The 27,963-nt window shown below is 46.1% G+C and overlaps 1 protein-coding gene across 3 annotated transcripts in view; it reads left to right on the forward strand.

Annotated features, from left to right (window-relative positions):
* LOC129706230 (transcription intermediary factor 1-alpha-like) overlaps positions 1 to 27,963 on the forward strand; it is a 99,982-nt gene that overhangs the window by 11,344 nt on the left and 60,675 nt on the right. For all 3 annotated transcript variants that reach the window (XM_055650340.1, XM_055650339.1, XM_055650341.1), the window contains exon 2: positions 26,375 to 26,493. In XM_055650340.1, coding sequence (XP_055506315.1) covers positions 26,375 to 26,493 — 119 coding nt within the window. The remainder of the gene's footprint in view (positions 1 to 26,374; positions 26,494 to 27,963) is intronic.

Below are 27,963 nucleotides of genomic sequence, written 5' to 3' on the forward strand. Positions count from 1 at the left end.
GTTTGCCAAGTTTTTGCAAATCGGTTAACCTTCAAGGCTTTTTACAGCCGCCTCATAATACTCAACACTACCAATTTAGTATCGTTAGCAAATTTCCAAATAATATATCCTGTTCCTTCATCCAACTCATTATGAAGTGGGAGTTGGACCAAGTCCAAGTCTGCTCAGAATGATCTTGCCTTAGATAGACACAGAAGGCTGGAGTAACAAATTTAAATTTGTTACTGCAGATGCTGATTTAAAATGAAGGTAGACACAAAATGCTGGAGTACCTCAGCGGATGGGCAGCATCCCTGGAGAGAAGGAATGTGTTGAAACCCTTCTTGAGACTCGCGTCCGACCCAAACCAAAACGTCACCCATTCATTCCTTTTCTCCAGAGATCCTGCCTGACCCGCTGAGTTACTCTGTCATTTTGTGTCTATCTTCGGTATAAACTAGCATCTGCAGTTCCTACGCATGATTTTGCCCTGGTCGTATTTTCTTCTCATGTGTTGCTATTCTCATCGAGTCATTACCCCTCGTTTTGGACTGCGGTTCTCAGCATCTACCCTAAAGTTTTTGTATTTCAGTAATGTCACCTTGCAGAGTTTTGCCCCATTCTGTTTAACCTGTGCACCAGGCCAACTCCCACCACTGAGGGAGCCTTTGCAGCACTGATTCCAGTGCAAATACATCTCTCCTTTAATTATGGAGAGCAAACCTGCACCTGCTCTTGCACTGTATGCCCCTTGTAGAAACGGCCAACATTCCTTTTGGCTTCTTAATTACTCTCTGTAGTGAAATGCTAACTTTGTTTCTTCGTGGAGGATATTCAAATCACTCCGAACAAAAGCTTTTAACAGTCTCATGAGATTGAACCAAATCTCAGCTTTTCTACTCTTTAAACCAGGGAGAAGGACTGAGCAAATGTTCAGTACAAGAGATGCATATTATTATCTCCTCAGTACGTGGTGAATATTATTAAACCAATTTAGCAAGGAAGTCTTTATTATCTTTGCAAAGGAAGTCAAGGGATCTGGGGTTAGAACAGGAAAGTTGAGGTAAAGGATGAGCCATCAGGGGCTGGATGGTCTTTTATTTCTTACTAGATGACCTGTTGGGTCCCCATTGTGACGCCAAAGATCCTCGAGACGTTCAGTTATTTCAAATTCCGTCTCTTCATTCCTTTTGAGCGTGCCGCTGCCGGGCCTGGCAACCCTCCCCCAACTGTGCGGGCGTGGCTGACGGGCCCGCAAGTGGGAGCGCACTGCCGTGTTGAAACTCGTCCCATTCAGAGTATAAAGTTAATTTAAGTTTTTAAAGTGAATTACTTTGTAAAATATAATGAAACTTGATACTGCAAACCACAGGCGAATGGTGAATGAGGCGCCCCTAAAATTGCTGCGCTATCGTGTACCGTTCTGGCTGTATTTCGGGAACATACATACAAGACATGTCCCTGTTGTGACACCACCACGACAGTGGAACACATAATGTTGAACAGTAAAGCAAGTTCAGACCATTTTAATATAGCCAGGGGAAGAGGAGCAAAAACAGGAAGCAAGATTTGGTTATTCTGCAACTAATAACCAAAGGAATTAAGTTTCAATAGCGAATTGAAATCCATCAACTTCTCAAAATTGGCTCAATTGGAACAGAAGCATTAGCATGAATAATTGAGTCTAAGAACTTTACTGCATATGCTAAATCTTTCTATATAATGGTAACACAAATATAAGTACAGCATTCTTGAACTAAAAATGATTTAAAAAAAAATGTAGCCTATATCAGTTCCCAAAGCCTGCATATTTACCTCTATATGTTGGTAGCAGTACTCACTTACACTCAATTTTTTTCCAACATCTAGACCCAACATAAATGATTGTTAAGACTACTTTGTTATATGACTTTCTTCAGGCATGATGTCAAGCGAAATGTATATTCCAAAAATTTTTTCAAAAATGATTCCACTTTTAAAATTAACGACTACCGAGCACCCGAATTGGGTCCCATTTGTGAAACCAGTCAAAATGGTGATTCTAAAATGTATTACTACTGGGTCTGCTTACTAGAACAATGGCTGGCTGGATATCCACTCAGCAATTTTGTGGGTGAGAAACAATGGCGATATAGGAACGATCCTGGTAGAGTTGCTGAACCCAATTTTCACAGCGCCAGAGATCCTTGGGTTCTATCAGTACTGCCTACGGGTGCAACCCTGTATGGCATTTGTATCGTTCTCAACCCATGAAGTGATATGTATGAAGTGGGTTTTCCCAATTAAAATTAAATTTAAATTGAAGGATAATCATATTTGGGTGCTCTGGTTTCCTTATCCCACACTGCAAAGATGTAGGCTAATTGGCTTGGTATAATTCTAAATTGTCCCTCGTGTGTAGAATAGTCTTAGCTTGCGAGGATCGCTGGTCGGCACGAACTCGTGGGCTAAAGGCCCTGTTTCCACGCTATATCTCTAAACTATGATAAAGTAAAAAACTCTTTCTCGTATAAAATTATGAGAGGGATAGATACAGTAGACAGTCAGAACCTTTTTTTCCAAGTGGCAAAGACCGGAGTAGCTTTAGGGATAAATCTCTACCGGAATATGTAAAAATGTTACCGTTACTTCGCTGTTTTCTCGCAAAGATGTGATCACGCACGCACGTGACGTTTGGGGTTGAGACCTTTTAAGGAGTTGGTCTCCTTCTGACCCTTTTGTATGGCTAGGTAGGGAATTGAGAAATATCGTTCACATGCAGGCAGAGGAGATTAGTTTGACCTGACATCATGTTTGGCATAAACATTGTGGGTCGAAGGGCCTGTTCTTGTGCGGTACTGTTCTATCTTCTATGTTCTATCTGCTAGTCAACATGGGACACACCTCCTGAGATAAACACATAAATAGATGAAGAGCATTGCCGTTTGACTAGTATTTGATGGGTGAATAAAAAAAGTTGACAACCACTTTGCAGAATGGGGTATTCTGAATTAAGCTGTGACCTCTGAAGGTGAATCACTTTGCAATTTATCTCGGCCAGAAGCATTTGATATCAGGATCTATTGTTGTGTACCATGAGAGGATGGCAAGCTTTCCAGAATAAAAACGCGTGACACTTGCATTTTAACAAGGATATGGCACTGCTAGTGTTTCAGCTTATGCCCTGTGGACCTGCCATTATGCACAACCTCACAATAAAGATGGTTTATACTTGATTGAAACAGGCCCTTTGGCCCACAGTGTCTATGCTGACCATCAGGCCTATATCTATGCTAACCCCACATGTCTGCATTATTTCCATACCCACTATGTTCTGCTCATTTAAATACCTAGCAAGATGCTTATTGTTCCCTGGCCTATTCCTACTGCCCTTCTTAAAGCACAATGAAGGCACAATATTAGCTACCCTCCAATCTCTGTACCTCATCCATGTCCTACAAAGGCATACAGATCTCTGCCCAAGCCTCAGCGATCTCCTCTCTTGCTTGCCAGAACATTTGAGGATATATTTGGTCACGTCCTGGTGACATCCAACATTGTGTTTCAAGAACTCCAACTCCTTTGTAATGTTGATATGTTCCAGGATATCACCCTGAACTCACGAGCCTCTGCGTCTTTCTGCATGATAAATACAGACAAGAAGTATCCATTTAAAACTCTACCTACTTCCTGTAATTCCACATATTAATCGCAACAATGATCCAAAATCGGACCTATTCTCTCCCTAGCTATCTTTTTTTGTCCTATTAATAGAGTATTCGGAGATTTCTCCCTTATCTTGTCTGCTAGGTTTACCTCATTGCCCCTTTATGCCCTCCAAATTTTCGTTTTGCACTCCTTCAGCCTGTGTATCCTCACAGGATTCGCTTGATCTCAGCTGCCTATAGACAAATCAAGTCAACTTAATTTGTCACATACACATACAAGTTGTGCAGTGACATGACAGTGGCAATGCCTCTGCGGATTATGCAAAAACAACAGAATAGAACGGAACCAGTATTTACATTTTAGAAAAAAAAAAAGACATAACACAACACAGTAAATTTGTCCCTGGAGATAAGAGTTTACAGTCCTAATGGCCTGTGGGGAAAAAACTCTGTCTCATCCTCTCTGTTTTTGCAGGGTGACAGTGGAGGCGCTTGCCTGACCGTAGCAGCTGGAACAGTCCGTTGCTGGGGTGGTAGGGGTCCTTCATTATGTTACTGGCTCCGGACCTGCTCCTCCTGGTGTATAGGTCCTGCAGGCGGGTGAGTGTAGTTCCCATAGTGCGTTCGGCCGAACGCACTACTCTCTGCAGAGCCTTCCTGTCCCGTGCAGGGCAGTTCCCAAACCAGATTGAGATGTTACCGGACAAGATGCTTTCTACAGCCCCAGAGTAGAAAGCACTGAAGGATCCTCAGAGAGACTCTGCATTTCCTCAGGTGCCTTGGGTGGTAAAGGTGCTGCCTTGCCTTACTCACCAGTGTAGCAGTGTGTGTTGTCCATGTCAGATCTTCCGTGATGTGAACTCCCAGGTATTTAAAGCTGCTCACCCTATCCACAGTAGTCCCATTCATCTCCAGTGGCGTGTACGTCTTCAGATGTTGAGCCCTTCTAAAGTTCACAATCAGCTCCTTAGTTTTTGTGACATTCAAGAAGAGACTGTTGTCCTGACATCAGTGTCAGATCAGCCACCTCCTCCTCCTCATCGTTATCTCACTATAGTAATCAGCAAACGGGGGAGCTGGAACCTAGGGGTGGGGGGGGGGGGGTGGGTACAGGGGGGGGGGGGGGGGGGGGGGGGGGGGGGGGGGGGGGGGGGGGGGGGGGGGGGGGGGGGGGGGGGGGGGGGGGGGGGGGGTGGGGGGGGGGGGGGTGGTGTATCCTGTGTTCAGGGTGAGGGGGTTGGAGGTATGTCTCCAACCTAATACCTAGTACATTCCTCCTTTTTCTTGGCTAGATCTTCAACATTCCTCATCAATCAACATTCCCTAAACTTGCTCCCTTGCCCTTCTCTGTAACAGGAACAGGAACTGAACTCTCGCTGCTGAAACCCTCCCATTTGCCGAAATGTTCATCAAACGCAACCAGCCTAGCGCTAATAACCTTTGCGTGTTTCTGTTTGATTCCAAAAATTGACCGTGTCGGATAGAACTGCAGATGCTGAGATCTACATTGCAGATAGACACAAAAAGCTGGAGTAACTCAGCAGGTCAGGCAGTATCTCTGGAGAAAGGGAATAGGTGTCGTTTCGGGTCGAGATCCTTCTTCAGACTCCTGAACCTAGTGTCTTTGCAGTCTTGGTGGTAGAGATTGTGGTGTTTTGGGGATGTTTTTTGAGTTGCCTGGATGAGTAACTACAGTGAAGATAAACACACAATACCGGAGTAACTCAGTGGCACAGGCATCATCTCTGGATAGAAGGAATGGGTGACATTTCGGGTCGAGACTCTTCAGACTGAGAGTCAGGGGAGAGGGAAACGAGAGATGTGGAAACGAGGGATTGAAGGGGATGAAGGTCAAGCAAAATGTACAATAGATCATTGTTAGCAAGGGGAAGATGACAACGAGACATACAATGTAACATTTAATCAGGAGGGCAGTCAGACTGGTCGGAGAACTAGGATGGGGAGGGATGGAGAGGGAAAGCAAGGGTTACTTGAAGTTGGAGAAATCGATACTCGTACTGCTGGGTTGTAAGCTGCCCAAGCGAAATATGAGGTATTGTACCTCCAATTTGCATTGGGCTTTACTCTGACAGTGCAATGGGCCCAGGACAGAAAGGTCAGTATGGGAATGGGAGGGGGAGTTAAAGTGTTTAGCAACGGGGAAATTATGTAGGTCTCAGCCGACAGAATGGAGGTGTTCCGCGAAACGATCGCTGAGCCTGCGTTTGATCTCGTCGGTATATAGGAGTCCACACCTGGAACAACGGATACAGTAGACGAGGTTGGGGGAGGTGCAAGTGAACCTCTGCCTCACCTGGAAACACGGTCGGGGTCCTTGGACGGAGTCGAAAGAGGAGGTTTATGGACAGGTGTTGCATCTCCTGCGGTTTCAGGGGAAAGTACCTGGAGAGGGGTGGTTTGGGTGGGAGGGGATGGGTAGACCGGGGAATTGCGGAGTGAACGGTCTCTGCAGAAAGTGGAAAGGGTCAGAGATGGGAGAATGTGGCTTGTGGTGGGATCCCGTCCCTGTTGCGACTGCGGGGGGGGGTGATGGAGCAAGAGCGGAGCTACGGCGTACCGAGGAGACTCGTGTGAGATGCTACACATTTTGTAGATGGTACACATTGCCGTCACCGTGTGCTGGCGGTGGAAGGATTGAACGGCTACTGTGTTGAATTAGGATGTCAATCACGTGGCTCTTTTGTCTTGGATGGGATCAAATTTCTTGGGAGCTGTCGGCACTCTACTTGTCCGGGCAAGTGGAATGCATTTTAAACGCTCCTGACCAGTCTTGTAGATGCTGGAAAAGCTCTGGGTAGTCAGGAAATGAGTCGCATGTCATAAGATACCCAGCTTCTAATTTTCTCATGCAACATCACCATGTGTAGGAAGGAACCGCAGGTGCTGGTTTAAACCGGACCTCTGTATATCGGTGAGACCAAGTGCAGGCTTTGCGATCGTTTTGCTGAACGCCTCCGCACGATCCGCCGAAACCCAACTGATCTCCCGGTTGCTAAACACTGCAACTCCCCCTACCATTCCCACACTGACCTTTCTGTCCTGGGCCTCGTCCATTGTCAGAGTGAGGCCCAGTGCATATTGGAGGAACAGCACCTCATATTTTGCTTGGACATCTTACTCCCCAGCAGTATGAATATTGACTTCTCTAACTTCAAGTAGCCCTTGCTTTCCCTCTCCCCCCCCCCCCCCCCCCCCCCCCCCCCCCCCCCCCCCCCCCCCCCCCCCCCCCCCCCCCCCCCCCCCTCCGACCAGCCTGACTGTGCCTGATTACATTTTATCTCTGTTTTGCTTTTTGTTGCGTAATCCTGGCTAACAATGATCTGTTCAACATCTCCTTGTTCTCCACCCCCTTTCATATCTCGTTCTTACACCTTGCACTTTCCTTATCTCTGTATCACCCCCTCCCCTGACTCTCAGTCTGAAGAAAGGTCTCGACCCGAAACGTCACCCATCCCTTCTCTCCAGAGATGCTGGCTGTCCCTCTGAGTTACTCCAGCATTTTGTGTTCACCTTCAGTGTTTATGTGCTTGATCCAGTTGAGTTTCTGTTCAATAGAATCACTCAGTGTTGATGATAGGAGACATTTCGATGTTAATGTCTTTGACAATGGTCGACTCTGCCATGCTGGATATTCCGACTCGGCTGGATTTATTGTCATATACGTGGTCCAATGAAATTCCTTGTTCATATGAAGTGCAGAGTAAACACTATACATACAACAATAGAAAATACATCAACAGATATATAGTGTGTAGGAAGGACCTGCAGATGCTGGTTTACACCGAAGGTAGACATGAAATACTGGAGTAACTCAGCGGGTCAGGCATCCTTTCTGGAGAAAAAGAATAGGTGACGTTTTGGGTTGAGACCCTTCTTCAGAATCTCCAGAAGATGCTGCCTGACCCGTTAGTACTCCAGCACTTTGTGTCTTTTTATTTGTAACCCAGCATCTGACGTTTCTTGTGTCTCAACCTCTGTATTCTAACTGGCTTGCACGGTTTTAAATCTTAGCTGTCACCACAGTACCAATCTCCTGTTCTGGCTGTGAATGTAACTCACTCCGATAGTAAGTCTTAGGAGCTTCCTAAGTATGATCACCCTTGCCTTCTGTTTTTTTATTGCAAGCCCAGCCCTTCAATCTTTGAAGTATTATTCGTATGCAGTTCTCTATAACATTTCTTTTTCACTAGTGTTTACTGCTGTAGAATGAGCAAAATTCCAAACTTTTGCAGGTCAGGAGGCATCTGTGGCGGGAATGGACAGATGACATTTTGGGTTGGGACCCTTCTTCAGACTCCATTCCCTCCGTAGAGATGCTGAGTTTTGCTCTATATTTCTGCATCTGTAGTTCCTTGTGTCTCTGGTCACTCGGAGGATTCTGTTTCCCTGAGAACTGGTGATCCTTCTTGTCCATCATTTCCTTGCACATTAGTAACGTTTGCCTGACCCCTCATTTTTTTAATTACATTTCACAAAACTGGGATAAGTTGATGGACAACCCTGTCTTTTAGTTTAGTTTAGAGATACAGTGTGGAAACGGGCCCTTCGGCCCACCGAGTCCGCGCCGAGCAGTGATCCCTGCACACTAGCACTATCCTACACACACCAGGGACAATTTTACCAAGCTGATTAGCTTACAAACCTGCACGTTTTTGGAGTGTGGGAGGAAACCAGTGCACCCGGAGAAAACCCACGCAGGTCACAGGGAGAACGTACAGACAGCACCCGCACTCAGGATCGAACCCGGGGTCCCTGGCGCTGTAAGGCAGCAATTCTACTGCTGCGCCACTGTGCTGCTCTTGTTTATCATATTTTGCCATCAGTTAATCTTGTGGACAGTCAGTGAAGGAATCCCACAGCTCAGCAGGCTTTACAGGTGATTTAAAAGCCTCTCAATTCCTCATTGCATGTTGGGATTTGAGACGGTCAATTGTTTAATCAAGATTGGTTTATCGTGAGTTAAATAGGTTCCTGCAGCAGGTTTGGCTGAAGCGTAGCAAATAAATAGCAGATCGTGCCAGATAAATTCAGCAGCCTGTCCACATTTGGAGAGTGGTACATAGTAAATGTTTTGAGTGGCGTGTATGCAAGATATGAGATTGAATGGCAGATACAGTGTGAGATTGAACCGATAATGAGAAGAAATAAGTATGAGGGCTGAGTCATGATGGTTGGCAGCAGGAAGATACATGGTAAGCCAAAGATTTGTTTAGTTCAGAGATACAGTGTGGAAACAGGCCCTTCGGCCCACCGAATCAGTGCTGACCAGCAATACCCAGACACTAGTTCTATCCTGCACACTAGGAACTCTGGGCGGAAATCCTGGGGTGGGGGGGTGGGGGGGGGGGGGGTTTGGGGGGGGGGTCCCCCCATGCTTTGAGAGGCGGGGGACAATTCCCCCCCATGTTTTGTAATCCGGACTTTATCAGACGCTTTCTAAGGGCTGAATCGGCCCGTACGGAGTGCCTTTCAGCGCCTGGCGCGGTTTCAAATCAAACAGCTGCATTGTGGCGATCGAGGCTCCCGATGTTAAAGCCCCCATCGGGCCGATGAAAGGCCCCGTGAACGAGCCGATTCAAGCCCCACAATTCGAGGCGGACGAAGCTGCTGTTGCTAGAGTTCGGAGTCGATCACCAACCAGGTCAGCTTCCAATGTTACCATCCACAGGACCCACGGCCGAAGCCTCACGTCTGTGCGTGTGCGTGCGCGCGGCTGCCAAGAAATTGTGTCCCCCTCCCCATGTTTTGATAGCGATTTCTGTGCCTTCTGGAAACACTTTACAGTAAATTAGGACTCTGCATTGTAGTTGTCCATATTGCCGGATGCCAGGTCGCAGTTGTCAGGCAGCGGTGCAAGCATTCAAGGCGACACGAATGGACCTGTCCACACAGGGTTTTTGATTAGGAAAGATGCTAACCCTTATTGTGGGGATGATGTTATCGGCTATTGTTGCAATGAAGTCTGTGACCGTTTCCGCGAACTCACTGACGTCTCTGGAATTTGATTGGAACATATGTGTTGGCAGAAGTTCCGCATGAGTTTTTTGAGCTATCACCATATCCGCCCGCATCAGACCGAAATGTCTGAATGACAAATAAAGGAATCTAATTTAATCTAATCTAATCAGGGTTCTTGTTTTGATGGCAACATAACGCATCGTGTAGGACCGATAGTGCCACGTCCGCATGTGGTGGTATGTAGACGGCTGTGATGATCACTGAGCTGAACTCCTGGGGAAGGTAGAATGGAAGGCATGAGATCGTGAGATGCTTCAGATCTTAATATTCCTAGGGTTGCACCAGTTGGTCATGAAGCAAACTCCTCCACCCTTTGATTTCCTGGATTCTTCTGTTCTGTCCGCACGGAAAACTGACGGACTCGGTTGGGCATCTTCCTTGATCCCGCACCAGCGGGGTCAGCCATGTCTTGGTCAGACAGAAGATGTTGCAGTCGCTTATGTCCTGCTGGAATCTAATCCTCGCCCTGAGGTCATCCAGCTTGTTCTCCAGGGACTGGACGTTAGCCAGAAGAATGCTGGACAGAAGCAGACGGAAGGCTTGAGCCAATACCGAATCCCCCCCCCCCCCATCCCGCTTACCTCAATGTGTTTCCCGACTTTTTCTCGGAGCCGCGCTCCCATTGTTGTTGCCGCGGACTCTGCCGGCCACGCTGGATCGGTGAGTAAAGTGTCCTAAAAAGCCTTGGGTTACGCTGAAGTTGAGTTTAGGGAGTGTTTTCCAGTCGTACATTGTTAGTGCTAATGCGTTAGTAGTAAGAAATAAATTAAAAATAAACATACTAGTTAGGAAAATGTACAATCTCCGCGGAGCTACCACGACGGTGACTGGACCCGGCCGCGCCCTCTTTCATCAAGTTTCTATCAGTTTGGATAATTTGAAGATTTATTCTTACAACATGGAGGAGCAGAGATGTACGCGGGGGGGGGGTTTCTGGGGACACAGAACACAAAAGAGAGTCGCTAATGGATGCTTGAAATTTGCAACATCTCAAGTGAGCCGCTTGACTGAAGCACAAACGACGTGCCACAATCAATTGCCCTATTCTATGTGTCGTATCCACTGTGCGGATACAAGGAAGGGATGATGAATGACACTGTCTCAAAAAAACACAAGTATACATCCATCCTGACTGAGTGACTCGTGGCAGATATGCAACAATGCCCGCCCACTAGGCCGGACAGAACAATTGAAGTTACAGAATTTGAACTGCTTTGTATCTGTTGTTCGCTTCGAGTCCCCTTGATGCGGCTGTAAAGTGGCTGCTGCCCAATTGTTTGCCTCGCCTTTTAAAAATGTTTGTGTTCCCAAAATGAATTTTAGTTGTCGGGTGGCTGCAGCCAAATTGTTTGCGTTGGCTTGGCTTTTAAAATCGTTGCACCAGTTGGCTGCCAGCCCAAGAATCCATTCGTCCCACAATGTCTATACTAGCCCTCTGGAAACCAGTACCTTCGGCCCGCAACACCCATACTAGCGCAACAGGAAGCGCCCCCCCCCCCCACTGGCGAGCAATATTGTAATTGGTGGAGAGGTGGAATAATGCGTTGGTGACCAGCCCTACTGTGTGATGCTGGGACCCAACTTGGGGGAGTCCTGAACCAGGGGATCACAGTTTAAGAATAAGGGGTAGGCCATTTAGGATTGAGATGAGGAAAAAACTTTTCACCCAGAGAGTTGTGAATCTGTGGAATTCTCTGCCACAGAAGGCAGTGGTGGCCAAATCACAGGATTTTTTCAAGAGAGAGTTAGATTTAGTTCTTGGGGCTAAAGGGATCGAGGGATATGGGGGGAAAAAAGCAGGTACTGGATACTGATTTTGGATGATTGTATTGAATGGCGGTGCTGGCTCGAAGGGCCGAATGGCCTACTCCTGCACCTATTTTCTATGTTTCTACGTTGGCCGGTGTGGGCAAGTTGGGCCGAAGGGCCTGTTTCCACACTGTATCACTCTATGACTCAATTACTTTACTGAGTTGGCATGTGGGTCTCTGGATTTATGGCCAAATAATTTAACCAGTTGTTCAGATTGTTTGATTGAGTGACCTCATTAGTTCCTCCACCCTGTTCTGCTCATATGACGCTGCAATTTTTGTAGTGTATATCCAGGTTCCCCCCCCCCTCTCTGCTCATGCATTCCCAATGCAATTCCGCTTGCTGCGTTACCCGGGTTGGAAATGTCCAGAGGGCATAGCGTTACGGTCAGAGTAGAAAAGTTCAAACAAAATGTGCGGAACAAGCTGTTTGCACACAGTGGTGAGTGTCTGGAACGGGCTGAAATGACTGGTGGCGTAAGCAGGTGCGGCCGTGGTGTTTAAGAGGCACATGAACGTGAGAGATACGCATCGCATGCTGGCAGAGAATAAATTAATTTTTCCATCATGTGCCAATTCAAATTAATTTGGCATCCTGTGCCAACAGGCAATGTGGGCCAAAGGGCCAGTTTCGATGCTTTGTTCTTTGTGTGTTGTTTTGCTATAATGTTCAAAGAAGTTCGTGCCCACTCTGGCTCCAAAGCCAGCGATGGAAATCAATATCCTCAAACCGTCGCCTCTACTGCTAATGGAGGTAGTTTCTCCTTATCGCTCATTCATCAATACCGTGCTTGGTTCTGAAAGCCATTAAGTTGCTCTGACTGAACAAGGAATCTCAACACTGCTATACGGAAGGGTCTCGACCCGAAACATCACCCATTCCTCCCCTCCAGAGATGCTGCCTGTCCCGCTGAGTTACTCCAGCTTTTTGTGTCCAACTACTATACTGTTGTTCCTGCATGGGAGGAGGACATTCAGCTCACTGAGTCTGTGGCGTCTCCTAGTACGGCAATCCTACCATTCCCATTCCCCCACTCTTCCCTCGTGGCTTGGCAAGTTGTTCTCTCTCTGTTGTCCGAGCGCTTTCCTTCATTGTTCATAATTCATCGTTTCCACCAACCTTACAGGGAGTGATCTCCAGAGCACGTAGCCTCTGGATAAAAAAAATAAATGTTACCCTCACATCTGCCATGCAGAGTTTAAAAGCTTTCACCTCAGCAGCCATCGTGTATAGCACATAATCCTCCGTCATTTTCACCACCTCTAATGGGATTCCCCCCCCCCACTAGCCCCATCTTCCTGCCTTCCGTAGAGACCGTTCCCTCTACAACTCCCTGGTTAGCTCATCCCTTCCTGCCCAAAGCACCTCTTCCCCAGTTACCTTCTTCTGCAACCGCAGGAGATGCAACACCCTATACCTCCTCCCTCGACTCTGTCCAGGGACCCCGACAGTCCATTCAGGTGAGGCAGTGGTTCACTTGCAACCTCTAACCTCATCTACTGTTCCAAGTGTGAATTCCTATCTATCAGCGAGACCAAGCACAACTCCTCTGCTCAGTCCACATGAACATATGTGATCTCCCGGTTGCCAAACACTTTAACTTTGCCTCCCATTCCCACACAGATCTTTCTGTCCTGGGCCTCCTCCATTGTCAGAGTGAAGCCAAATGCAAATTGGAGGAACAACACCTCATATTTCGCTTGGGAGGCTTACAACCCAGCGGTATGAACATTAATTTCTCTGACCAAGTAACCCTTGCTTTCCATCTCGCCCCCCACCCTAGTTCTCCTACTAGTTTCACTGTCCTCCTGATCAATTTTACTGTTTGTCTGCCTTGTAGTCTCCTTCACCTCAACCAACAATGAACCGTTGTACATATCCTTGATCATAGAAAATAGGTGCAGGAGTAGGCCATTCGGCCCTTCGAGCCTGCACCGCCATTCAATATGATCATGGCTGATCTTCCAACTCAGTATCCTGTACCTGCCTTCTCTCCATACCCCCTGATCCCTTTAGCCACAAGGGCCACATCTAACTCCCTCTTAAATATAGCCAATGAACTGGCCTCAACTACCTTCTGTGGAGGAGAGTTCCAGCATTGTCTGCTTTGATCTGTTCTTTTCACACCTTGCATGTTCTTTGTACCTTTCCATATCTCATGTCCCTCTCCCCTGACTCAGTCTGAAGAAGGGCCTCGAGCCATCCCTTCTCTTCAGAGATGCTGCCTGACCTGCTGTTACTCTGGCATTTCGTGTCTCTATTCTGTTTGAATCTTTAATCCCTGGTCATTGGGCCAACAGCTAGTTTGAGCAGGTCTCCCCCTATTTACCCTATACAACCCAGCACATTCATTCTATCGTGATAGCCAGGGGTGGTGTGCTTCAATTCCTTCCTGTCTTTTAAGGGAAAAATGTTTTCATTGCTCTCGCATGTCTTTGCCGATACACTGACATGGACAGAAAGAGCTCAATGCTAAAACTCCACACACGGCAGGGAAATAGGAAGTGCATGCTCGTTAGTTTTTGTGCCTCGTGGTTCCATTCCTTCATAACTCTTGCAGTGTGAGGTCTGTGCATTCATTTTTGTTTTTTTTTGTTTATTTTATTAGAAGTTAATACAGTACAAAACAGTACAGTGGAACCTAATTTTAGGTGCCAACTATGTCATACCGTAATCCATTATATGTACAACCTCTAGTTTTATGTTTTGAGAAGGAGGTAAGCAAGACAAGATAAAGAAAACAATAGAAAGGGGAAAAAGAGGAAAAATAGATGGTAGAGAATAGAAAAACGCGAAGTGTGTGTATATATATATATATATATATATATAAAAATAAAAAGAAAAAGTGGAAAGTAGAAATAGGAGAGTATTTACTGAAAGGGGAGTGTTTGTTATCCATTTATTATTTGCTCTTCAGCTCGTGCTGTTGAGCCAACCCTTCAAAACTAGTGCCACACCCATGGATTAGGCAGGGAGTTCTTGGGTTTAACACAGCGATGAGGTAGAAATGGGAGTTAAAAAAAAGACACAAGGTGCTTGAGTAACTCAGCGGCTCACACTGCCTCCCTGGAGAACAATAATATATGTACATATATACAAACATATAATACACGTGTGTGTGTGTGTAAATACATCTACTCGAATATATACATTATCTACAAACACATATATATATATATATATATATATATGCATGTGAGTATGTATATATATACCTATGTACACACAAAATGCTGGATGGAGTAACTCAGCAGGACAGGCAGCATCTCTGGAGAGAAGGAATGGGTGACGTTTCGGGTCGAGACCCTTCTTCATGAGTCACTCCAGCATTTTGTGTCTACCTTCAATTTAAACCAGCATCTGCTGTTCTTTCCTACACATACCTATGTACACACACCCACCCATAGACACACATGCGCACACACACACACACACACACACACACTTAAATATATGCAAAGTCAACTATAATGCACCAAAGTCTATATAGTTTGGTGCCTATTTGGAGGTTATAGTGATTAATTTTTTTGTTGTATATTATGAGTTTTACAGAGTACTACCTTTACAGATATGATGCGCTGCTGCGAGTAATAATTTCATTGTTCCGTTTCGGGACATAGGGCAATAAAACACTCTTGACTCAATGAAAAGTGCCAGTGAAAATTGCAAAGGAATTCTGCCCCTGCACCAGGTACAGACATACAGTAATAGTAGTGATCTATAGGTAGAACGCAGCTACAAAAGCTCTCTCTGAAACCCTGCCGACACCATGCGGACGGATGTAAGTGGAGCAAATGCTTGTAATGGCAGCAACGCTCCGCTTGCTTATACCTTGTGTGGAGACAGTGTTTGAAGTGTGCTGGAGGAGAGGGCACAGAGTAACAGTGTATAAAATCCAAACAATGAATAACACTATAGGTTGCACTGAAACTAGATTGTTCTGGCAGATTGACTCGGTTTCTGGAACTTAAAATTGCGGAGTATCTCCAACATTTTCTGTTATATTTTACAAATATCTTGCACCTGCAATCTTTTGCTTTATGATTACCTTTGGGCCAAAGGTACCTGAAGCAAGAATCTCAGTCACCTAATCCCCAGCACAAAGCACATCCTGCCTCAAGATCCACTTGGGTGAAAACCGAACGGCGTTGAGTTAATATCATGCACGTAACGACCTGCAGGTACAAATGCCAACAACCGCAGCTGACTACACTGAGCAGCCAACGTTACTAGATACAGTTCGAGATACAGCGGGGAAATAGGCTCTTCGGCCCACCGAGCCCGCACCGACCAGCGATCCCCGCACACTAACACTATCCTACACGCACTAGGGACAATTTATATTTATGCCAAGCCAATTAACCTACAAGCCTGCCTGTGTGGGAGGAAACCGAAGATCTCGGAGAAAACCAACGCAGGTCACGGGAGGAATGTACATTCTCTGTACGGACAAGCACCCAAGTTGGTCAAGTTTGTACCTGGGTCTCTGGCGTTGCAAAGCGGCAACTCTACCACCGTGTCTCTACCACCCCCCCCCCCCCCCCCCCCCCCTTGGCTTTGTCAAAGATTGGCGTTCTTGAATATGTATTAATTCCCCACGTGGATGTCCTGTGATCTAGCTCAGTCATACTTGTTATGCAAACACAAAGATCTTTAAAGATAACCACAATTGCATCATTGAATATTTGCATCTAACTTGCAATCAAGACAATATGTTCCCAAAGACTACTTGGGAACATACTAGAGGTCGGGAGTGGAGCGGAATAGTGAAAATGCTGAATGGTCATCTCTGTTTTGCAGATGTACTCATAGCTTGCAAGTCAGTTTATATTTATTTAGGTGCTCCATGCGATGAATTGGTGTCAAGCATTAATTGCTTGCTCTAAATCAGTGTGTTGCTAAACTTGCAGGTGGAGAGTGGTGTGGAGCCAAGGAACTGCAGATGCTGACTTACAATAAAAAGACACCAAGTGCTGGAGTAACTCAGTGGTTCAAGCAGCATGTGCAGGAAGGAACTGCAGATGCTGGTTTAAATCAAAGCCGGACACAAAAAGCTGGAGTAACTCAGTGGGACAGGCAACATCTCTAGGGAGAAGGAATGGGTCATGTTTCGGGTCGAGACCCTTCTCACTCCTGCTTCTAGTTTTCATGAGGACATTAAGGTCAAGAGAACAGGGAATAATTGGCTGGTTCTGCGGTCGAGGATGACTTTAAGGTCTTCCTGGTAGGGGATGGAGTTGTAGTGTGATTGAACGTCCATAATAAAGATGAGGGCTCAGGTTCTTGCGTGTGTATGTGATGAAGCACACACCCTTGTGCTGAAGCACCTGGCCTCTAAATTTTATTTTGAACTACTGGTACTGAAAGACTGGTTCGTATAGAGTCAAAATATTTTGCAATGCAGCTGCTTAGTTTGGCTTCCTAGATGTTCATCTTGTTTGCATAGTCAATGAGGTACAAAATCTAGTATCTATAAACTGATCGCAAAGTGTATTGAAATCCAACATCTGACCATGACTGGTTATGTTAGATACAGTAGGTGGCACGTTATCAACACCCTAAACCGTAACTCCCCACTGCTTCTCAAGAGTCACCGTTGCTTTGTTTTCCGTGCCAAGGGCAGATTGATGGTCTGGTGCCTTGCTGACATGCGACCAAGCGTGCAATCATTTGTTTCATTGTTCCTCTCTGGCTTCGACCTACACGGCCTCGCACGTGTTAATCTCCAGTAATCCTCTCTGATTGTTTGACACGCCAATGGTTCAACGTCTGGTTTGATGAGTGCTAGCTCCCCGAAACACATTGGTTTCTCCCCCCCCGGCCACTCCCCTTTGACCTGCTGGGGACCCGTTTCCTGCTTCCCCCCTTGAAACTCAGCTTGTTCTGTTTTCTCTTCAAACTTACTGACTTTAGACTTTTCAAGATACAGCGTGGAAACGGGCCCTTTGGCCTACCGATTCCACGCTGACCACCGGTCACCCCGTACACAAGCATTATCCTACACACTAGGGACAATTTACAATTTTACTCAAGCCAATTAACCTACAAACCTGTGGCTGGAAACTGGATCACCTGAAGAAAACCCATTCGGTCTTCGGGAGAACGCACAAGCTCCACACAGAACCCGTAGTCGGGATCGAACCCAATGCTGTAAGGCAACTCTACCACTGTGCCACTGTGCTGCCCTTAATGGGTTTACTTGAAACATTGTTATTCGAGCATGTAATATCTTACAAAAAAAGTGAATTAAAAATGTGTTAGTAAGCATAGTAATAGAATAACATCCAAAGAACCAGAAAACTTCTCATACTTCACCACTAGACTTCCGAGTGTGCAGAATACTGAGGTTTTACTGTATCTGGTGTGACTAGTAACCTGGTTCGAGCATCAAAGTTCTCCATCAAATGTTTGCTTTCTATAACAAGCGTATTTCAAAATGTCTGTTGTGATATACGTGACTGGGTACCAAAGGCCATTTGTGGGCATATCTGGAGATAACCAGCATCGATTCAATGTTAGACACGAAGTCCTGGAGTAATTCAGCGGGTCAGGCAGCATTTCTGGAGAACATGGATAGGCAATATTTTTGCTCTCAACAATCCTTCTAAAGAAGGTTCCCAACCTGAAATGTCACCCGTCCATTTTGAAGAAGAAGTCCCGACCCAAAATTTTGCCTCTCCGAGATGCTGCCTGATGCATTGAGTTACTCCAGCACTTTGTATATCAGCACCTGCGGTTACTTGAGTCTACATCAGTTCATGGTTAGTGGAGTTCACATCCTTTCAATTTGCTCCTTACTGCTCAAGCCGTGAGGGGGGAGGTGTGTGTGTGTGTTTTTTTTTGCAGGGAGGGCTGTAAATGTATCTCTGGCAGCTCTCAATCCACAATGTTGCATCCTGCATACATGCACAACCTGACACTGTTAGCCAATGGGTCTAGGCATGAGGCCCAAGGGAGCCTTAAAAGTAGATACCTCAGGTGAACTGCTGCTTGCTAGGCTCCTAGCTTTATGCTCAGGTATGCGTACATGACAATTTACAACTGTAAACATACTGGTGTAAATAAACATACTGGTGTAATTAAACAAATACCTATGATAGTTTGAAACCTGCTCACATATTTGCCAAGGCCCCAGAGGGTTATTGGTCCAGGCATGAGGCAAATCAGCAGAGTAAAATGAAGAATTGTGCAGGGGGGCAGAGTATAATGTCAAGCTCATGGTGACTATCAAGTGCATGGCTGGATGGTGCAAAATGAAGTAAATTGCCATATCTTTGTAGAGAGAAATATGGTATAAATCCAGCAATTAAAGGCTGATGTTTGCCCGAAGCTGGCCTGGAGGTACTGTATATCCATCAGAATATGTATCCATCTGTATATACAACAGAACAGAGTCAATATTTTGCAACATGGAGAACAGCTTCTGTTGATGAAGAGGTCAGAACATTTACAAAAGTCCAATAAACTGGTCCGCCACTTCACTTGCAGGAAGATTGTTCCCGATGTTGGGGAAGTCCAGAACAAGGGGTCACAGTTTAAGGATAAGGGGGAAATCTTTTGGGACCGAGTTGAGGAAAACATTTTTCACACAGAGAGTGGTGAATCTCTGGAATTCTCTGCTACAGAAGGTGGTTGTGGCCAGTTCATTGGCTATATTTAAGAGTGAGTTAGATATGGCCCTTGTGGCTAAAGAGATCAGGGGGTATGGAGAGAAGGCAGGTACAGGATCCTGGTTGGATGACCAGCCATGATCATATTGAATTGCGGTGCAGGCTCGAAGGGCAGAATGGCCTACTCCTGCACCTATTTTCTATGTTTCACACGACGAACCCAAGGATTTATGTTGAGCAAGTGCAGAGGCTTTTCTGTGCCATATAGTTTAGTATAAATCCAGCAACCGACATTCCCACGAAGACCAAGTCTTCGGGCCATCTACCTTAGTTAGACACAAAGTGCTGGAGTAACTCAGCTGGTCAGGCTGCATCTCTAGAGAAAAGGGATAGGTGACGTTTCGGGTTGGGACCCTTCTTCAGACAGGGTCCCGACCCAAAATGTCACCTATCCTGCTGCCTGACCCGCTGAGTTACTCTTGCACTTTGGGTCTAGTTTCTGCAGTTCTTTGTTTCTCTATTTACCCTTAGTGTTGACTTTGGAAAATTCTGATGTTGAATTTGTCTTTGTCTTCCATCATTACAGTAGTTCGTTCAACAGTAATTATTTGCATTTCCTGCAGTATTTGAAAAACTTTATTTCTACTTTTATGCCTCCTGGGAGAAGGGTTCTGAGACCAAATGTAACCAGCACAGTTGCTGACTTGTCTGCAGATGGGTGAGTCATAGAGTGAAACAGTGTGGAAGCAGGTCCTTCGGCCCAACTTGCCCAGAGAAGGAGAATTAGAAGGAGGACCAGAGGATTTAGGTTTAAGGTGAAGGGGCAAAGATTTAATAGGAATCTGAGTGATAACTTTTTCACACAAAAGGTGGTGGATGAATGGAACAAGCTGGCAGGTGGCAGAGGCCAAAGTAGTTGAGGGTGGGACTATCCCAACGTTTGAGAAGCAGTTAGACAGGTTTGGAGGCATATGGACCAATGCTGGCAGGTAGGGACTAGTGTAGCCCGAGGGCCTGTGCCAATGCTGTATCACATTATGACTCTATGACTATTGTGAGCTCCACTTTCCCTTGATCATCGGTGCCGGTTCCGTACCTTTCCATATGTCTTGTTTCCTTCTCCCCTCATTCTCAGACTGAAGAAGGGTCTCGACCCGAAACGTCACCTGTTCCTTTTCGCCAGAGATGCTGCCTGACCCGCTGAGTTACTCCAGCATTTTGTGGCTATCTACCGTGGAAAATGGCCTCTGCAATTCCTTATTACACACACGGTCTGTCATTGCATTGGGTTCCACGTTGCTACATCCTGCGCTGAAACTTTATTAACGTGATCAAAGAATACAACCTGGTCACTGCCCTGTTTGAGTCGTTGCCGTTTGTGTTATTTCAATACTGCAGGTATGTTCCAGGTGCCGTGGCTCTCCGGTTCCTGCTATCCTATGCTGACTGGCATAATGTCCTGCAAACCATCCATGTGCCTAATGTGTATAAGTTTCCACATTGTCCTCTGTATAAAATCCTGAGAGGAATAGATCAGGTAGACCCTTGCCCAGAGTAGGTGAATCGAGGACCAGAGGGCATAGGTTTAAGGTGCAGGGAAAATGACTTAATAGGAATCTGAGGGGTAATGTTTTAGCACAAAGAGCGGTGTGGTGTATGGAACAAGCTGCCAGAGGAGGTAGTAGGGGTGGGGACTATCCCAACATTTAAGAAACAGTTAGACAGGTACATGGATAGGACAGGTTTGGAGGGATATGGGCCAAACGGGGGCAGATAGGACTAGTGTAACTGGGACATGTTGGCCACTGAGGGCAAGTTGGACCGAAGGGCCTGTTTCCACACTGTATCACTCTTTGACTATGACTCTGGCGCATTTACAGACTGCAGCAGTCAGTTGTATGAAACCATTTGTCGATCTGGAGCATCGGCACGAACGAGGAAAACTGCAAACTCCACACAAACATCACCGGAGGACAGGATTGAATATTTTGAAACCTGTCTTTTTACACCTCCCTCCTGTCAAAGGCAAGCTGCAAACAATGGGCAATGGAAGCCTCTGCCTTTCGAGGCCTTCTTGTAACCTATGTTACACTTTTGTATGTGGATTGGATGACATTTTTCCTGCATTGCTGCACTTGTTTTTCGGAGTTTGTCCCTGGAAGGGAACTTGACTTGGAAATTTCTTGGAGGATGCTGGATACAAAATCAAAGTTGATTGCACGTGTTAGAGGCCTTCCCAAGTTGCCATGGCCGCGGTGCCCGCCTGGAAGACTCGACTGGCTCCGTAGTACCGGGAAGGAGCCGCAGGAGATGTCGTTCAGGATCGGGAGCTGCTCCAGCACATCGGACCTGACCTTGGACTTTGGAAATGGCAGCTAAACATGGCGGCGGCTGCAAGTGTAAATGGGCAAAAAGAATGTCACTGTGCATTTGCATGTGTGACAAATATTGAACCATTGTTCCAGAAAGCAAACATTGTGATGCATATTACTGATACACAGGGAGCCAGTCATTCCCCTGGGGGCAGCTATGATTGTGTAGTTGCAAATATATAATGGATCTAGAAGCACAAATGGATTTTGCCTCCAGCTGCAATTAGCACAACTGTGCCAGATGACAGCTATTGGCATTTTCAGCAATGGTCTGCATTTTTTTAATAGACTATTGTGTGTCTAGCATATCATCTGACTGCATACCCACATTTGACACGGATTATGGTCCGTGGTGGTTACAAGTCTCCTGCCAGTATGTCAGCAGTAACCTTTTTGATTGATTCTCAGTCACCTCTTCATTGCATCACCAAGGAGACTTATAGAGTCATGGACATCAACTTCCGAATATGCCAATAAACCTCTTGACATGAAAGATCCTGTGCGGTTATTTTGGAAAACGGAGTTCTCGCTGTTTCGGGTCGGGATCCTTCTTCAGGTGGTGCAGCGGTACGTTTTCTGCCTTACGGCTTCGGAGCTGCTGCCTTACGGCTCCAGTGACCTGGGTTCGATCCCGACTACGGGTGTTGTCTGTACGGAGTTTGTATGTTCTCCCCGTGACCACGTGGGTTTTAGCAGAGATAGATAATAGACAATAGGTGCAGGAGTAGGCCATTCAGTCCTTCGAGCCAGCACCGCCATTTAATGTGATCATGGCTGATCATCCCCAATCAGTACCCCATTCCTGCCTTCTCCCCATATCCCCTGACTACGCTATTTTTAAGAGCCCTATCTAGCTCTCTCTTGAAAGCATCTAGAGAACCTGCCTCCACCGCCCTCTGAAGCAGAGAATTCCACAGACCCACCACTCTCCGTGAGAAAAAGTGTTTCCTCGACTCCGTTCTAAAGGCCTTATTCTTAAATCTTTGGATTTAGATCTTCGGTTTCCTCCCACATTCCAAAGACGTACAGGTTTTGTAGGTTATTTGGCTTGGTATAAATGTAAATTGTCCCTAGTGTGTGTAGGATAGTGTTAGTGTGCTGGGATCGCTGGTCGGTCTGGACTCAGAGGACCGAAGGACCTGTTTCTGTGCTGTATCTCTAAACTAATCAAGACACTGAACCAGATGTTTCACTCATTGTCCTATCTATGAATGGGTTTGTTCAATATTCTCTGCACTTGAAGACTGATCCTGTCAATGTAGGGGTGATTCTCCAGGAGTTTCTATGCCAATGATCATTGCAAGCTGCAATATCTCTTCCTCCAGAATCGAGAAATGTGTCTGATTTTTGTTGTTGTTGTTTTAGTGGGTACACTGGCATTGGGTGCTGACAGTTGAATCTTGTATTCAGCATTGTTGACAATAACTTGTCCTCCTGACCTTCGGGGACGGGGTGGTTTGGGTGGGACGGGATGAGTAATCTAAGGAGTTGTGGAGGGGGTGGTCACTGTAGAATGCGGAAAGGGGCAGAGATGGGAAGATGTGGCTGATGGTGTTATGTTAAAGGTGGTGGAAATATCGGAGAATGATGTGTTGGCTGAGGAAGCTGGTGGCGTGAAAGGTGAGGACCAAGGGAATTCTATCCTTGTTCCTCTTGGGGAAGGGGGGGGTGGGAGAGGACACGGAGGAGACACGGGTGCGGGATCCATCTGTTGTCAGGCAACTGAACCGTCCTCTCATCAGCTAGAGTGCAGTCTTGACCTCCTATCTATCTCATTGAAGACCTTTGAACTACCAATAATCAGACTATGTCGAATGTTATGTTGCACTAAATGATATACCTTTTATCCTGTATCTGTACACTGTGGACAGCTTGACTATAAACGTGTATAGTCTTTTTCGAAGATAGACACAAAATGTTGGAGCAACTCTTCAGTCTGAAGGAGGGTCTCGACCCGAAACGTCACCCATTCCTTCTCTCCAGAGATGCTGCCTGTCCCGTTGAGTTACTCCAGCATTTTGTGTCTATCTTCGATTTACTGTAAACCAGCATCTGCCATTCTTTCGTACACTTTTTGTTGAACAGATAGCACGCAACAAAAAAAAAGATTTTTTACTGTACGTCTGCACACGTTATAATAAAAACTAAACTAAATATAGTTGTTTTATATTGTTAGCATTTTGTGTGGTTGTTGGATGTGAATTGAAGTGAGCTGCCTGCAGTGTGTTTTATAGTTGTATTTGGCTAATTTTTTAGTTGACCTTTGCTTATTTTTAGACCATTGTCCTGGAAGATTATTGAACTTTATGATTAGCAATGTGACAGAAAAGGTCTAACTTTACCTTAACCTAGTGTGTCAATTGTCGAAAAGGTGCCCGGGTTTGTGGGGCTGGTCAGTGAGGTTCCATTTTCTCCATTACATTGAAACTCTCTCTCGGGGCGAAGGAGGTTTAAGTGCAGATTGTGGAGCAGCTGTGTACAAGTGAACTGTCACTCTCATGACCTCCTCAACTGCCTAACACACCCACTTTAGCAGGCCCCTTAAATCATCGGGGAGGTGCAGTGATCTTTGCTCTTGGCAACGTGCAGGGGTGATATGGGGTCACACTAACATTTCGTGTTTGGCGACAAGAGCTTTAAGGGGCGCTATTTCCAATTATTAAAACTTCCAAAGATGGGCACAAAAGGCTGGAGTAACTCGTAAAAGTATAGGTGACGTTTCGGGTCGGAACTAATAGAAGGGTCCTGACCCGAAACATCACCTGTTCCTTTTTCTCCAGAGATTCTGCCTGACCCGCTGAGTTACTCCAGCATTTTGTACACATTAAAACTTCCAAGCTGGACCTGCACTCCGAATGAAGTGAATTGCTTTCAGATTTTGTCAGCACAATTGGTTGTTCACTCTCGACGCTATTATGTCGTCCCCCTGCCTTCATTCACACTTTTTAAAATGCCTCCCGTAAATCAAAAAAAAAAAAACCTGACACTCTCTTGTCTTCATGTAAATGCCATCTCAAACGTTCAACTCACTTCATTAGACACTCAAGGTTTGCAAATCCGTATCGACTCTGTCTGGTTATATTGGATTTGTCCTAATGCACTGTTTAAGATGTGCCAATGTGGAAAACCCAAGGGGCAAAGGTCCCACTCAGCTTGTGATTAGAAGGGGCGGGTCCATCTAACCCAGAAGTTGGTGGAGACTTGAGATACAGCGTGGAGATGAGCCCTCAGCCCACCTGGTCTGTGCTGAACAGCGATCACCCCGTACACCAGCACTATCCTACACACCAGGGACAATTTTACAATTTACTGAAGCCAATTAACCAACAACGTGTGGGTCTTTTGGAGTGGGAGGAAACCCCTAGCACCCGGAGAAAGTCAATGTGGACCCGGGGAGTACGTACAAACTCCGTGCAGACAGCACCCGTAGTCAGGATTGAGCCAGGGTGCCTGGCGCTGTAAGGCAGCAACTCGACCTTTGCACCACCGCCATGTGATGTCCAATAGCAAAGCTATTGAGTGGCAATAGATGAAAGGAACTGTGAATGAATCATGGACACAAAAAGCTGGAGTAACTCAGCGGGTCAGCCAGCATCTCAGGAGAAAAGGAATAGGTGGCGTTTCGGGTCGAGACCCTTCTTCAGAATCATGGATTCTGCAAAAAAAATAATAATAATATGTCTCGTGTGTGTGTGTGTGTCTGTGTGTATGCGCTTGTGGCTGCGTGTGTGTGTGCCTGTGTCTGCCTGTGTGTCTGTGTCTACATTTGTGTGCCTGTGTCTGTTTGTCCACCTGCATCTGTGTGTCTCTGTGTCTGTGCGTATGGATACAAATGAAACATTTGGAAGCTAAACGAGAAGCCTGTAGCTTCGGCGTCCAAAGGTCTATTCAGAGACTAAATGGTCCAAATATCATCCCGTGTCCAGAGTTCTAGTGTCTGCGTGGTTGGTCCCAGCTGTGTTCTATTTGAACTGCACGAGGGTCAAATTGAGAGCAAGGGAAATGTTTGCAGCTTTGACACTCATCCCATGGATCATAACTGTGTGCACATACATTTGGCTGAAGGGAGTGGTGCACATCTGTGCACTAGTCAACACTGAGGGGTGATGAGTCTCCGAATCCTCATGGGCTTTGTCCTGGGGTTTTAAATCAAGTGGCCGGTGTGACAGTCGCAGCGGATGTTTTATCTTTAGATTTTCTCGATTTGCAGATTGTGCCATTAGATTGAAAAATAACAACCTTCAGGCAATTTTTTTTTTCCCTTGGAAGATAGACCTTCCAAGGGGGTAGGTCAGACTTTGTAATGATGGAATCAATTCTGAAATAATTGTCCATTGATTTTGCGGTGAATTTTTATACAGCTATGAGCAAACTTGGTTCTACTTGAAATTGGTGCTCGGCAGTCTGAAATGGGCTCCCGTGGACTATATTGTCCTTTCCATTCCTCTGTCCCTGATGTTCAATAACTGAGGACTGACCACTCCCTCTTCTCCCCCTCTCCCATCAGACAACAGGTATAGAAATGTGAAAATGCAGACCTCCAGATTCAGAGACAGTTTTTTCCCCCAGCTGTTATCAGGCAACTGAATCATCCTAGCACAACCAGAGAGCAGTCCTGAACTATCTACTTCATTGGTAACCTTCGGACTATCCTTGTTTGGACTTATGCTGGCTTTATCTTGCAATAAACGTTATTCCCTTACCATGTATCTATACATATAAATGGATCTATTGTAATAGTGTATAGTCTTTCCGCTGACTGGATAGCACGCAACAGAAGCTTTTCACTGTACCCCGCCCAGTACACGTGACAATAAACTAAACTGAGGATGCAAACATGAACGGGAACGTATGATACTGAATCTCTCTACAGGATGGAGTGCCTAATTCTGGGTTGTGTATCTTTTCTCCGCAGTTGGCGTGATCCGATGCCCGGTCTGTCATCAGGAATGCCGACAGCCAGATATTATAGACAATTACTTTGTAAAGGACACGGCAGAAGTGCCGAGTAGCACAGATGAGAACTTCAACCAGGTGAGCGTGTGCGCGTGCGTGCATGCGTCCGTCCATCGATGTACGCTTCTGTGCAGATCTGGCGTCTGGCAGAGGTGTCTCCCGGGTTTCTGAGAAGGTGCGATAAGCTCAGCAACTTATTGGCCTGTGGATGTCTCAGACGTCTTTCTGCTGTGGTGTGGCTTGTGCACTGACAGATTCCTTCTGCAGCCAACTCTGTGCCAGGCAGTTCACCGAGTATTGTTATTATACTGATCACCCCCCCAGTAATCATTGTCAGAGTGAGGCTACACACAAATTGGAGGAACAACACCTCGTATTTCGCTCGGGCCACTGACAACCCAGTGGCACGAACGTTGGTTCCTCTAATTTCAAACAACTCCTGCATTCCCTCCCCCAGCCTAGTCATGCTACTAGTTCCACATCCTTGTGTCCCTCTTGCTCATCTTCCTCAGCCAACAATGGGCCATTATGGGCTCAACCCTTCCTGAGGTCATCTGTTGCTGGCCCTGATTTGCTCTGGCCTTTTCTCATCTCCACGTTCCTTCTCACTCCCGCCCCCCCATCTATCTTTCAGTCTGAAGAAGGGTTCTGACCCGAAACATCATTTTCTCCAGAGATGTTACCTGACCCGCTGTTACTCCACTATTTTGGGTCAATCCCAAGTGACAGTAATCATTGGCACTGTACTGACCAACCCCTCTCCAGCAATAATTGTTACTGTCCTCGCCGCCCCTTCTCACAGTAATAATTGTTACTGTACTCACGACCCCTTCTCACAGTAATCATTGGCACCGTTCACATCAATCCCATCCTTGGTAATTTTGGCTCAATCTCGGCCTTACCCCTCCATGAATAATTGTCGTGTCAAATACTGACGACAACATCATTGGTAAATCCAGAATAATGTCCTGTGGAGTTTCTTTTAAAACTAGAAATGGGAATCAAATGTGTTTCAGGAATAGGAATGCACAGCCTCGTTAGAAAGGGCAAACTGCCTGTTCTTTAAGCACCTGTCTAATTGTTTTTTGGAGAGGTGGCTCGGAGAAGCTGCAAAGGAACCTGACTGGTGGGAGAGCTGCAAGGCAGAGGACAGCTGACGTCACAATAGTGTGGAACGCAGTCAAAGTTGCATCAAAGGAACACATAATGTTCTCAAAGCTTGTTTAGCTTAGAGATGCAGCGTGGAAACAGGCCCGTCGATCCACCGAGTACGTGCCAATCAGCGATCCCCCACACATTAACGCTACCCTACACACACTAGGGACAAGTTACAATTTTACCGAAGCCAATTAGCCTTAAAACCTGTACGTCTTTGGTGTGTGGGAGGAAACCGGAGCTCCTGGAGAAAGCCCATGCAGGTCACTGGGAGAATGTACAAACTATGTACAGACAAGCACCCGTGGTCAGGATCGAACCGGGGTCTCTGGTGCTGTAATGCAGCAACTCTACTGCTGCACCACCGTGCCAAATGGTTTGGAGCAAGCGAGA

Source organism: Leucoraja erinacea, chromosome 19 (genome assembly GCF_028641065.1).
Source record: "Leucoraja erinacea ecotype New England chromosome 19, Leri_hhj_1, whole genome shotgun sequence".
NCBI lineage: Eukaryota > Metazoa > Chordata > Chondrichthyes > Rajiformes > Rajidae > Leucoraja > Leucoraja erinaceus.